The sequence below is a fragment of the Mesoplodon densirostris genome, chromosome 3, assembly GCF_025265405.1.
Source record: "Mesoplodon densirostris isolate mMesDen1 chromosome 3, mMesDen1 primary haplotype, whole genome shotgun sequence".
Classification (NCBI taxonomy): Eukaryota; Metazoa; Chordata; class Mammalia; order Artiodactyla; family Ziphiidae; genus Mesoplodon; species Mesoplodon densirostris.
In genome coordinates, this window is record NC_082663.1 from 30,244,612 (window position 1) to 30,255,514 (window position 10,903).

The following is a 10,903-nucleotide window of genomic DNA, read 5'->3' on the forward strand; positions in this document are numbered from 1 at the left end:
GCTATCATTATCATCTGGAAACGTGTATTTTCAGAATTCTTAAATCAATGTATATCCTGATCCCAACTTCCAAATCTGTGAAGTAAAAAGTAAACAAATGAATTGATACAGAAAATGGCAAGTGTGTTCCGACACTAAATCCAGAGCCACTTAAATACATAAGATCATAAAGGGAACAATTACCTCAATCTATGTCCCCAAGCCAGGGAATGAGTGCAGCCAGGGACAGAGTGACAAAAAGGACTGTCCCTGAGTAACAAGGTCATTCCCTCTGGCACCATAGCCAGAGGGTTAGTCACCACGTTTTTATCTCTGGCCCAGAAACAGAACACACAAAGAGAGAGCTGCAGTTTCAGTATCTACTATCCAGCAGCAGGGGCTACCTTTGCTTAGAAGCCTTTCCTGGGGAGATGCTCACACATCAACAATATGAAGCCAAAGCTTAGACCTGGAGGAGAAGTCATTGAGACACGAAGTGTCAGGATGGAAAAGCTGCTTTGGAGTGTGCCTGTGATCCTAGTCTATGCCATGCCCCACCTCCTTGTGCTGGTGGGAACTACAGCGTGATGGGCCAACAGCAGGGAGGGGAGAGATGAATATTCCAGCAGACCACTGATATGATCTGCCCACTCACAGCTGAGATGTCCCACATAAATTCTGAGAGCACAGCCCAGCCTCAGAATTTAACCACAGAAACAGTCCTGGCTCTACTGCTCAAGGAAATGGTCTCCAGTCTCACACCAGCCTTTAAAATGACCCAAAAAAGTCATTTTAAATCTATTCGCCAAACAGAGGCTTCCCAAAACCACAGGCAGAGAAACTCAACATTCAGTTATAGAAATAGAGGCTAACGTGAGGTCTCCTTCTGGTCCCCAAATTGGGACTGAGGCACGTGAAGATTTACAGTCATTCATAAAAATAGGTGAATTCTTCCACCTAGAAATGGACCATCTAATAGGATATGGAGAAACACTCTGGGTGCATGGGTGGGATACTACTTAAACTTTTATTAATGGCCAAGGAAGAAATCTAATGTTTATTAGACACCTGAATATATCAGCCTGGCTCTAGCAGATTTTTGGACCTTATTTTAACTAATTCCTATTTTAGAGCTAAAGAAGCAGCCTCAGAGAAGTCACAGTTAAATAGTGTCTTCATTTCTGCCCTAGAAAATGCAGTGTATGTGAGCACGGAAGAAACCCTGGGGTGAACATGAACTCAGCTATGATCCTGGTTTTGAGCTGATGCTTAATCATTTGGAGCCACATGGCAGCACTCAAATCCCTGGTCCCCAGGTCATACATTTAGAGCTTCCAGGCAGTTCTCATCATGATGATGAAATACACATCGGTGTCAATGGAAGTGCTCACCCCGGCATAGTAGTTCATAAATTCCTCGGGGGTCACCTGCAGTGGAAAAGTAAGAAACGAAAACAAAACTTTGCTTCTCACCATTTCAGTGGAGGCCCATTTCCAGGACCTGTAAATGGGAGGGAAATTTCAGTCAAGGAGGTTTTTTAGGGACACAGTTGAGGAACAGATCTAGAACAAGAGAAAAAGTGAGGTTGAGGATGGAGTGAGGGGGTGGCCGAGGGGGGAGAGGGGAAGAAAGTCTTGAACTTTTCCAAACCAACCTAAATGGAAAGTGAGATACAGGTCTCGTCTTCCTTTAAGAGCAGAAGCCCATCTGTTCAGGTAAGCAAGACTGAAACTCAGAATAAGAAACAAATTTTCTTTAACCACAGTGAATACCGTCTTTCTGTGACACGTCAGAAACATCACCTCATGTCCTTGTGTCAAGACAAGAAATGTTTTACCTTTCAAAAAATGGAGCTCGGTCTTATGGGTAAGGAAACAGATTTCTTGTTAAACACTCCTTGGCTTCATGCTTTTTTAAGATACATATTACTCATTCTAGGCACAGAGGAAGTTAAAAAGATACCCCCTGCTCCATGCCCCCTTGGGTTCTCTCTTCTCCCATGCCTGTTTCAACTAATATTTTTATCTGTGCTAGGATTTTACTTTCCTCTCCTTTCGAAAAAAAGAAAAAACTGTTACCAATTTATTCTTTAAGAGGTGGAGGTGAAATATACACTCTAATTCAACCATATTGGCTGACACAATTGGTTGATTGAGGGAAATAATTGTCCTCTGGTTTGATCTCTATAACCAGTGAATGTAGCCCCAAGTATAGGCTTCCTTATATGGGAGAATGTAGACACAATAATGATGGCTGTTTTGGAAATTTATTGTTTTTCTCGTTAGCCCTCAAATTTCAGTGTCGTGAGAGATAGAAAACATCAGAAAAAGTGAAATCCGTAAACAATTCAAAACGCCTTTCTAGTCCATAACAGCAAACTCCTCTCTCAGCGAGTCTCTGGGAACATAGCTATCTCTTCCAAGAATCACATGAGCTGAATGACCCACTTACTTTTTTTGCTGAAATTATAAGTGAACAGAGAAAAAAGTCTCAGGATCCACAGTTCTCTCCCTGTACTGACCTCTTCCCCCTGCCTGTCCCCCCAAAATAGCAAAAAATAGTAGGAAGAAAGGCGTTGAATGGAGCTACTAATTGAGCTGGGCTTAGCAGTGTCTGGAAGTAGAACTAAATAATATATGTACATAGCTTTGGTAAAAATTAGAATACCATTAATGTCTCTTTTCTTGCATTTCTTTATTTCTGTCCTCCTCTGCATTCCCTGGTTATCCAGCCTTAAGTTCCATCTGGAGTTCCTTTATACTGACAGTTCCTTGTGCATTTAAAATGATTCAACGTGAAAAAGTGTGAATCGCATATCACTTTTCAGAAACATTTTCATTATGTCTATTAAATGGAATATCCCTGTAAAGTCCTTGGCACAATGGCTGGAAGACAGTAAGCACTCAATAAATATTCCTTAGATTCAGAATTATGCTAAATGAGGTTCCTGTGCATAATATATGTAGTCATTAAATCAGGCTCTTCTGAATCTTTTAGAGGCAAGGATCTCAAATACAAATGGGAATAAGAGGGTTTCCCTGGTGGCGCAGTGGTTGAGAGCCCACCTGCCGATGCAGGGGACACGGGTTCGTGCCCCGGTCTGGGAAGATCCCACATGCCGCTGAGTGGCTGGGCCCGTGAGCAATGGCCGCTGAGCCTGCGCATCCGGAGCCTGTGCTCCGTGACGGGAGAGGCCACAGCAGTGAGAGGCCCACGTACCACAAAAAAAAAAAAAAAAATGTGAATAAGAGTCATTTGGGATACTTATTAAACTGTAAATCCTTGAGCTTCATCCGTTCCCCCACGCCCAGCCAAAAAAAGCAGATTCTGCAGTTCTTCAGGGCAGCCAGCAACCTGCATTATGAATCCATTCCCCAGATGGTGAGCGTGCACAGAGCTGGGAATTTATGCAAGGTCTGTGAAATTCAGGTGACATCAAATGCTGTAACTGCTAAAAACCCCAGTAACCCTTACAAGTATTGAGAACGTAATGTGGCTTGCGAAGATAAATGTCAAAAGAAATGGCGTGGGAGCTTTAAATCAGCTGAATCACAACAACTGGCTACTTTGACTTGGGTTAGAGAAAAGGGCAGCTGAGGTTTCCCCAGCAACGAGGAGGAACCACCTGCAGAAAAGAGGTAAATACACCCTAGGATCCCATGTAGAGTTGGGCTAATTTGGGGAAATGGCAGTTGACTATTTTTCCACTGCCATCTCAGAGATCAAAGGCCAGCCATATGGGAAGAAAACATACGGTTCTGCTGTTTCTGTCCCTACGCATTTGGCTGCCCAACAGAATCTAGGCTCCTTTTTTATCCACCTCTGCAATCACTTCAGGCTAAAATGAAAGGTATTTCTCTGTCCCTGGCAGGAAAATGTCAGCAGAAAGGACAGAAAGATCTCCTTCCTACCCTCTCCTCCCCTCGCTCATAGGACTCACCACGAAGTTTCACGGAAAAAAAAAATTGGGGGAAATTCCCTTCAGAATGAGAAGGCTTGTTTCTTTCTACCACCTCTGCTTCCCGCTCACTGTCCACTAATCCCTCCTGTGTGGCCAAGGGGTCAGGAGTAACCCTCCCCAGAGCTCTGCTACCTCAGCCACGCAGGGAACTCCCTTCCCCATAACCATAACCTTCAGGACACCTCAGGGCAGAACTGATCTTGGGTTAAAAATCCCATTTCTGGCTGTTGATAAAAGACAGAGGACATTTCTATCTGAGCCTAGACACAGTTATGGAGGTATAATTCCTTACCCTATCAAGTGACACATTTGTAACTTGAAGACACCAGTTATTGGAGATGCGTGGTTGCTTTTGTCCTTAAGTTCACTGGAGTTTAGAAATGCGAGTTCATCTCAAAGCCCATCAAAGATTAAATCAAAGTGAATTCTGTTATCTGGGATTCCCTTTACTGAACACTTCCCTGAAATGGCATTTCCATGTAGCAAAGTGTGATGACAAATGATGCTCATAAGGGTGTATGAAAAAGGCATGCCGCATCCTGAAATGCTCTGTGAATCATGTTCTCCAAAATTGAATTATGGTCTCATTTTGAAGTTAAATGTATGTTATTATCATCAAATTCACTGGAATTAGGCTAGCTGTGTGTGGTACATACGGCAACCATGAAACAGAACATTTAAGGGGTGGGATAGGGAGGGTGGGGAGGGAGACGCAAAAGGGAGGGGATATGGGAACATATGTATATGTATAACTGATTAAATTTGTTATAAAGCAAAAAATTAAAAAAAAATTAAAAATTAATTAATTAATTAATTTTAAAAAAAAAAGAACATTTAACCAAAATACCATAGTCTTCAGATGATGGGTATTTCACTGTATGTGGTTCCCCTACCAATATATGTGCACACACACACACACACACACACATTTTTACTACTTTTGTTCTCAGCTTTCTAGATAGTCACCAAGGAAACATTTTACTTCTATTTATAAAAAATATGGTATAAGTATTTTTAAGGTTTTGGGCCTGTTTCCCATTTACAATTACAGATCAGATAGAAGAAATTTCACTAGATTAAGCTCTTTCACTCACCACTCCATCTTTGTCATAGGGTGAGTCAAAGTTATCCAGAAATTTCCGGAACACTTGTTCCTCCGTCCATTCTCCGTTTTGGTACTTCGGGTGGTGTTTTGCACTGTACACCTCACGAAGGTCTTCAATTGTTATCACGCCATCTCCAGTCTTGTCTAACTTTCTAAAAGCTTGCATAATTACCTCTTTTCTGGCTCTGGACATTGGAGGCTAGATACGTAGAAAAAAAACACATACACAGACATACACAAGCAGATGAGCTTCTCCTGTATCATCTGTGATGAAATATCTTATTCCTCTCAGTGACGTGCAATTGTTTGTGTGCTGTTAAAGGATGTGCATTATGACTGCTCCAAAAGATCCCTGAGCCTGCACTCGGTCTCCCGCCAGCCTCCCCCACGGTGTGCTAACAGCTTCTGAAAACCAAGCTTCACAACAGCCAACCCAAACCACTCGAAAGCCAAACCCAGTAGATACGGTGATTCATGGGACCACTTACTCTTAATGTGAGAAGAACTTCATTAAAGTCTATTGTTCCATTTCCATCTTTATCGAACCTCCGGAAGAGCTCTTCCACCTCTTCCTTTTCCATGACCACAGCAGAATCATTTAACCCTTTCATAAATTCTTTGAAATCAAGGGTTCTGTGGTTATTGTCATCCATAATTTGAAACACTCTGAAGATAATACACACATACAAAAAAAGAAGAAAAAACACAAAGAACAAGGTGGAAGAATAAAGATTTCAAAAGAAAACCACTCTCAAGGTTTTTCTGAAGTAAAATACAAGTCTTAGATTCTTCTCTGTACCCTCCTCCCAAATTTGGTGAGCCTCTTCCCAGTCTTTCAGAAAAGAAAGCAAACCTTTAAAAATATACTGTAGGGCTTCCCTGGTGGCGCAGTGGTTGAGAGTCCGCCTGCCGATGCAGGGGACGCGGGTTCATGCCCCGGTCCGGGAAGATCCCACATGCTGCGGAGCAGCTGGGCCCGTGAGCCATGGCCGCTGAGCCTGCGCATCTGGAGCCTGTGCTTTGCAACAGGAGAGGCCACAACAGTGAGAGGCCCACGTACCACAAAAAAAAAAAAAAAAAAAAGAATAAAAATATACTGATTCTAATTATATGACATTCTGAAAAAGGCAAAACTATAAAGGTGGTAAAAAGACGAAGGGAAGGGGAGAAAGATTAGGTGAAGCATGGGGGATTTTGAGGGCGGTGAAACTACTCTGTATGATACTATAATGGGAGATACAGGATATGCATTTCCTCAAGCCCATAGAACCTCCAGTACAAAGAGTGCACTTTAATGTGTACATTAAAATTAGTTAGGAGGTCAGGGGATCCCAGGAAGGAATGCAGACCGTGACAAGAGAATCTAACTGTTGTATAAAACTTTGAGGCAATCTCACTGAAGGGGGGTGGGGAGATGAAGATGCCGACTTAAGTAACTCTGGAAACGAGTAGACTTTGTAAGACTAAAGACAAGAAGAAATGCACTTAACCTCTGTACTCTAGTTAATAAAGGTATTTCCAGTGGAGATATGAGTTAACAATTATCATATTGCTATATGGGTACCCTAGCACTGAACAATTAAATGAATGGCTGGTGGATGGTGGGAGCCAGGCTTCTCACTGTTGGAATGGGGATTTATAGATAAGCTAGGGCAGTAGGCTAGAAGGATCTGATCCATGTGGTAGAGGATTGAGTTGGAGACATCAGTATGAACTCATGTTATAAACGTAGATGATTAATATATAATGTACGCATGATTACATACATATATACATACACATACACACATGGGTTAGTATAAACACATATATTTCCTTGTTCTAGCTAAGAGGACCTGGAAGTAACAACCCAGTAAGAACCAGCACATCTAGAGCCTAGATCTTGGTTTCTAATACAATTCTCCAGTAAAAGTATCTGACTTTCTTGGAGAAATCTCTGATTCTAGAAGTGGGGCAGGAAATATGCAAGATGAGACTGGAGTACCTTATACCAGAAAGTAAGGGGGAAAAAACCCTACACTGATGGGGATACATCAAAGGGACACAGAAGCCAACTGAAGAGCTCCCAAGGCCAAAACTGGAACAATTTGAGCAATAAATAGTGTTTAATTATAACCCAAAGTATAAAATAAATATCCATGAGTTACTATTGGTTTAAGTAAATGATTGAATAAATAAATGTGAGAGGAGAGAAATTTCTCCTGCAGAAGAATTTCAAATAAATTATGCTCATTCTCTGCCCTGAAGGAGGAAAGCCTACTCCCCACACCCTAAGTAGGACTCTGCATAGAGACTTCCCTTTAAAGAGTTCAACATGGAAAGGCAGCGGGGAGAGTAACTCTACATCGGAGAAGCCAGACAGGCACTGTCTCAGCCAGGTGACCAAGGTCAACATCAGTAGTGATAAACCATGTTGATAGTACATGATTTGACATGATGAAAATGGCACTTTACTTCTGTGGTCCTCAAAGAAACAAAATCCCAGTCTAATAATAAGAAAAAAAGGGGGAAGGGGAAGCCAACCCTTGAGTTGAGGAGAAATTTAGGGAAGGGCAAGGCCAGTAACGGCGAGGCGGCAGAGGGCACATTCAAGCAAACGGCCAGATGAGATGGTGTCTGTTCACAATAAACTGGTTCACGGTGGGAGGGGTGGGAGGGGTGTGGGGTGGAGATGGCAGGAGGAATTCAACTGAATGGGCCAGGAAGTGGACCATGGGTGGTGGTCATGAAGGGTTTGCACCGAGGACAAGGATGTGGCCCCAGGACGAAAGAGGTAGAGGGTGGAGTGATACAATATTAAAGGGAAGTGGACTGGTCTTCCAGTTGGACTGTGACAGCCTGGCTACAGCCTGGGCTTCTGACAGAGCTCAGCTTGGTCTGAGATTTAGGGGACTGTGGAAAGTGACATTCCAGTGCTCAGTACCCTGCTGGAAGTGAAGCCTGCCACAGCCTCCAGATGGGAGGTTGGAGGCCCCTGGCGTGGCATCCTGCTTTTCCCTAACATATAACTCTCACACCAGGAGGATTCCCATTTTTGTGGCTCTCAGTGTCCTGAGTCTAAGTCCTCTGTGAGCCCAGGGGAAGCCTTGTTCACCCATGAATCCCCCAAGATGTCACAATGCCTGGCACATGGCAGGCACTGGATTTAGTCTGTTGGAAAGAGATAATGCTCAGGACCTGCCCTCGGGAGGCTTACAATCTCTTTCCACTCAGGTTTCTCAGTCCCGAGGACTACTCCCACTCTCAGAGGGCTGGGAACAGAAGCTGTTCTCCTATGGAGCTGGGGGAACCCCATGGGCAGTGAGCTGTTGATTATCTGACAGGCAATTCCAAAGCCCCTGGAAGTGATGGAGACACCATTGCTGCAAGTGGAACTCCAAAACCTGCAACTGCATCTAAATCAGTATTCCTTCCTCCCTCTTCTAACTCGGCCCCTAATCTCTTTAAGATTAGAGAACTTTCCATGTTTATTCACACCAAACCTCTGACCCTAAGCTCAGTGAGCACTTTTATAGCATATCCATTTCCTTTTCTGGGCATACAGAAGGCATTTCTCAGCCTCTCCTGAACCCTGCTGGGAGTCTGGGGTTAGTAGCTGCAAACTATTGCATTTAGAATGGATAAACAACAAGGCCCTAGTGTATAACATAGAGAACTTTTTCCAATCTCCTGGGATAATTCGGCCCCTATTGTCACAGCTTTAGGGAGTGTTTCTCTCATTGCCCTGCTAGGTGTCTCTAATACCTAGACACGCTTCTACCTTCACCTCGAGTTGTCCCAGTAGCTGCGCTTAAGAACCAAAAATTGTCACAGGGGACCTCAGAGATCAGTGCTTCCAAACTCTGCCTTTTACAAACAAGGAGCTGAGAACCCAGGAGGAAGTGAGTGAGTGCCCGAGGTCACACAGCCAGAATTCACCTCATCTGGCTGCACCCTGCTTTTCTCCTCCATCCTCCTACCACCCACAGCCCCCATCCTACCTGCCAAGTCCTTTGATGCCTGCGGAGGCCCTGGCTAGGCACTGCAGGCGGAGCCTTTCGATGGGGTCAGTGGCCGTGGTGAGCTTCTGCTTGGCCTGGATCGCCATCTCTCGGTCGTGGCGTGCCGTCCCCGCCATCTGAGAGGGAATCCATTCGAGTCAGCGGGGCTCAGGCCTCCTCGCCTGCCTCTGACAGGGCAGGGTGACCACAGCCTCGCTGAGAAGGAAATTCACAGCACGCTCTCTCATCCACTTCACAAGAACCTTCTCAAACCTCCTAGAATTTCCCACTTTCAGCTACACCAACTATGTCCTGTCATATTTATTACTTGCTTGTCTAGTCCTGAGAGCCTCTGATCTCTGGCCTGGACAATAGTTTTAAATATACAGCAATCCCTGACACGCTTTCATCTTTCAGAAGCACTCCTCCCACCATAAAAAATAAGTCTCATTTCACCAAACTCTTTTTGAGCCAATCTTATAGGCTTTATTCTCTTATTTAGAATTTTCCATATTCCCTTTGACTCCAGATTTAATATTCTCCTTTTTGGTCTAAAGATTAATTTTTGTTGCTTCTGTCTTCACTGAGATTCTCGGTATTGGGCCTTCATGATTCCCACCAGTAATTAGTATGTTTTCTTGTATTAACTGGTTAGTGTCCATTAACACCTAACTAGGTTCTCAGGACAGAAAAAAGGTAAGTAGACTCTCTCTCCTGAAGAATAGATATATCGTTTTTCTACAGTTTGGCTTTTGTGTATTAAATATTCAGAAATAAGAGAGAGGATAGATGCAGGGAAGAAGCACCCCCTGCGAGGTCTCTGAGCAACGGAACGAACTGTACTGACCCTGCAGCTGGGCTGGGGCTCTGAGAACACACACAACGGTGGAAAAGCCACACGCTGGGAGCCTGGAGACCCAGAATCTAGGCCTGACGGCAACGTACTCCTGGTGAGGTCGGAACAAATCTCAGGGCCTCCGATTCCTCCTCCTCTGTTAAATGAAAGGATTGGATTAAATGACCTTTAAATTCCAGCCCTGCTCCAGAAACACTAATCTTCGTATGAGCCCACTGACCCAGTAAATGGGGGATTCTAGAAATTTCTTTTTTACGGTGAGTTGTGAATGAAAGGAGAAAGAGAGCTTGATGGATGTGCAAAAAAAACAGCATTCAGGGTGCAGAAAGCACTGGTGTTAGAAAGCTTCTGCCACTGACTCTGAGGCTCCCCTCTCCCCCCGGCCCCCCACGTGCTGGCACTTCATCCATCAGCGATGGCAGCCCTCACGCCCTCGAAGGCTGCTCCTTCCAATACAACCCATAAGGTCTCCCCACAAAGTTCTCGTTAACTTTAGAGAGAGGGAATCTCAGACTGAAAGCCGAGGCCAGAGCAGATGATTCAGGGAAGCGCAGCCACCCGGCGGTTCCCTCCTCCTTGCCTTTCACAGGGATGAAAAGGGGAGCGGCTCTTCTCAGGGCTCTCGGACGCCAGGCGGAGAGGAGGCCTTTGCCTCTCTAGGCCCCAGCGCTTTGCTCCACATCGGGAAGAAATTGCTCCGCCTGAAGTTACATGAACCCTTCTGTGCTTCCTCCAGCCCTGAAAGCAGAGGTTCCCGGAATTCCAGAGATGGGTTGCCTTTCCGGCAGCATTAACTTTCTTAAAACCTGAGTTTGCCTGTTACTGCTTTGTCACCTGATCTCAAGGTGACAATTCCCAGAGCTTGTCTCCAACTTCCAGCCCTGACTCCACCCCACAGAATCCCTCAGCTGCACCCAGAATCCCGTGCTCAGGATTCACGCGCGAGGCCACCGGTTCGCTGTCCGGCCGTCTTCCACTCCCTCCCTCGTGGTCCTGGCCTGAGGCATCCCTGGTCCTGACCC

The 10,903-nt window shown here is 44.7% G+C and overlaps 1 protein-coding gene across 1 annotated transcript; it reads right to left on the reverse strand.

Annotated features, from left to right (window-relative positions):
• Window positions 1–1,304: 1,304 nt before the first annotated feature.
• Window positions 1,305–9,162, reverse strand: CAPSL (calcyphosine like). The gene is made up of 4 exons (XM_060091631.1): window positions 9,026–9,162; window positions 5,534–5,711; window positions 5,035–5,244; window positions 1,305–1,406 (listed from the first exon to the last, which is right to left on the reverse strand). Exons 1-4 carry the CDS (start codon window positions 9,160–9,162, stop codon window positions 1,305–1,307), a joined length of 627 nt encoding a protein of 208 aa, XP_059947614.1.
• Between the last annotated feature and the right edge of the window lie 1,741 nt (window positions 9,163–10,903).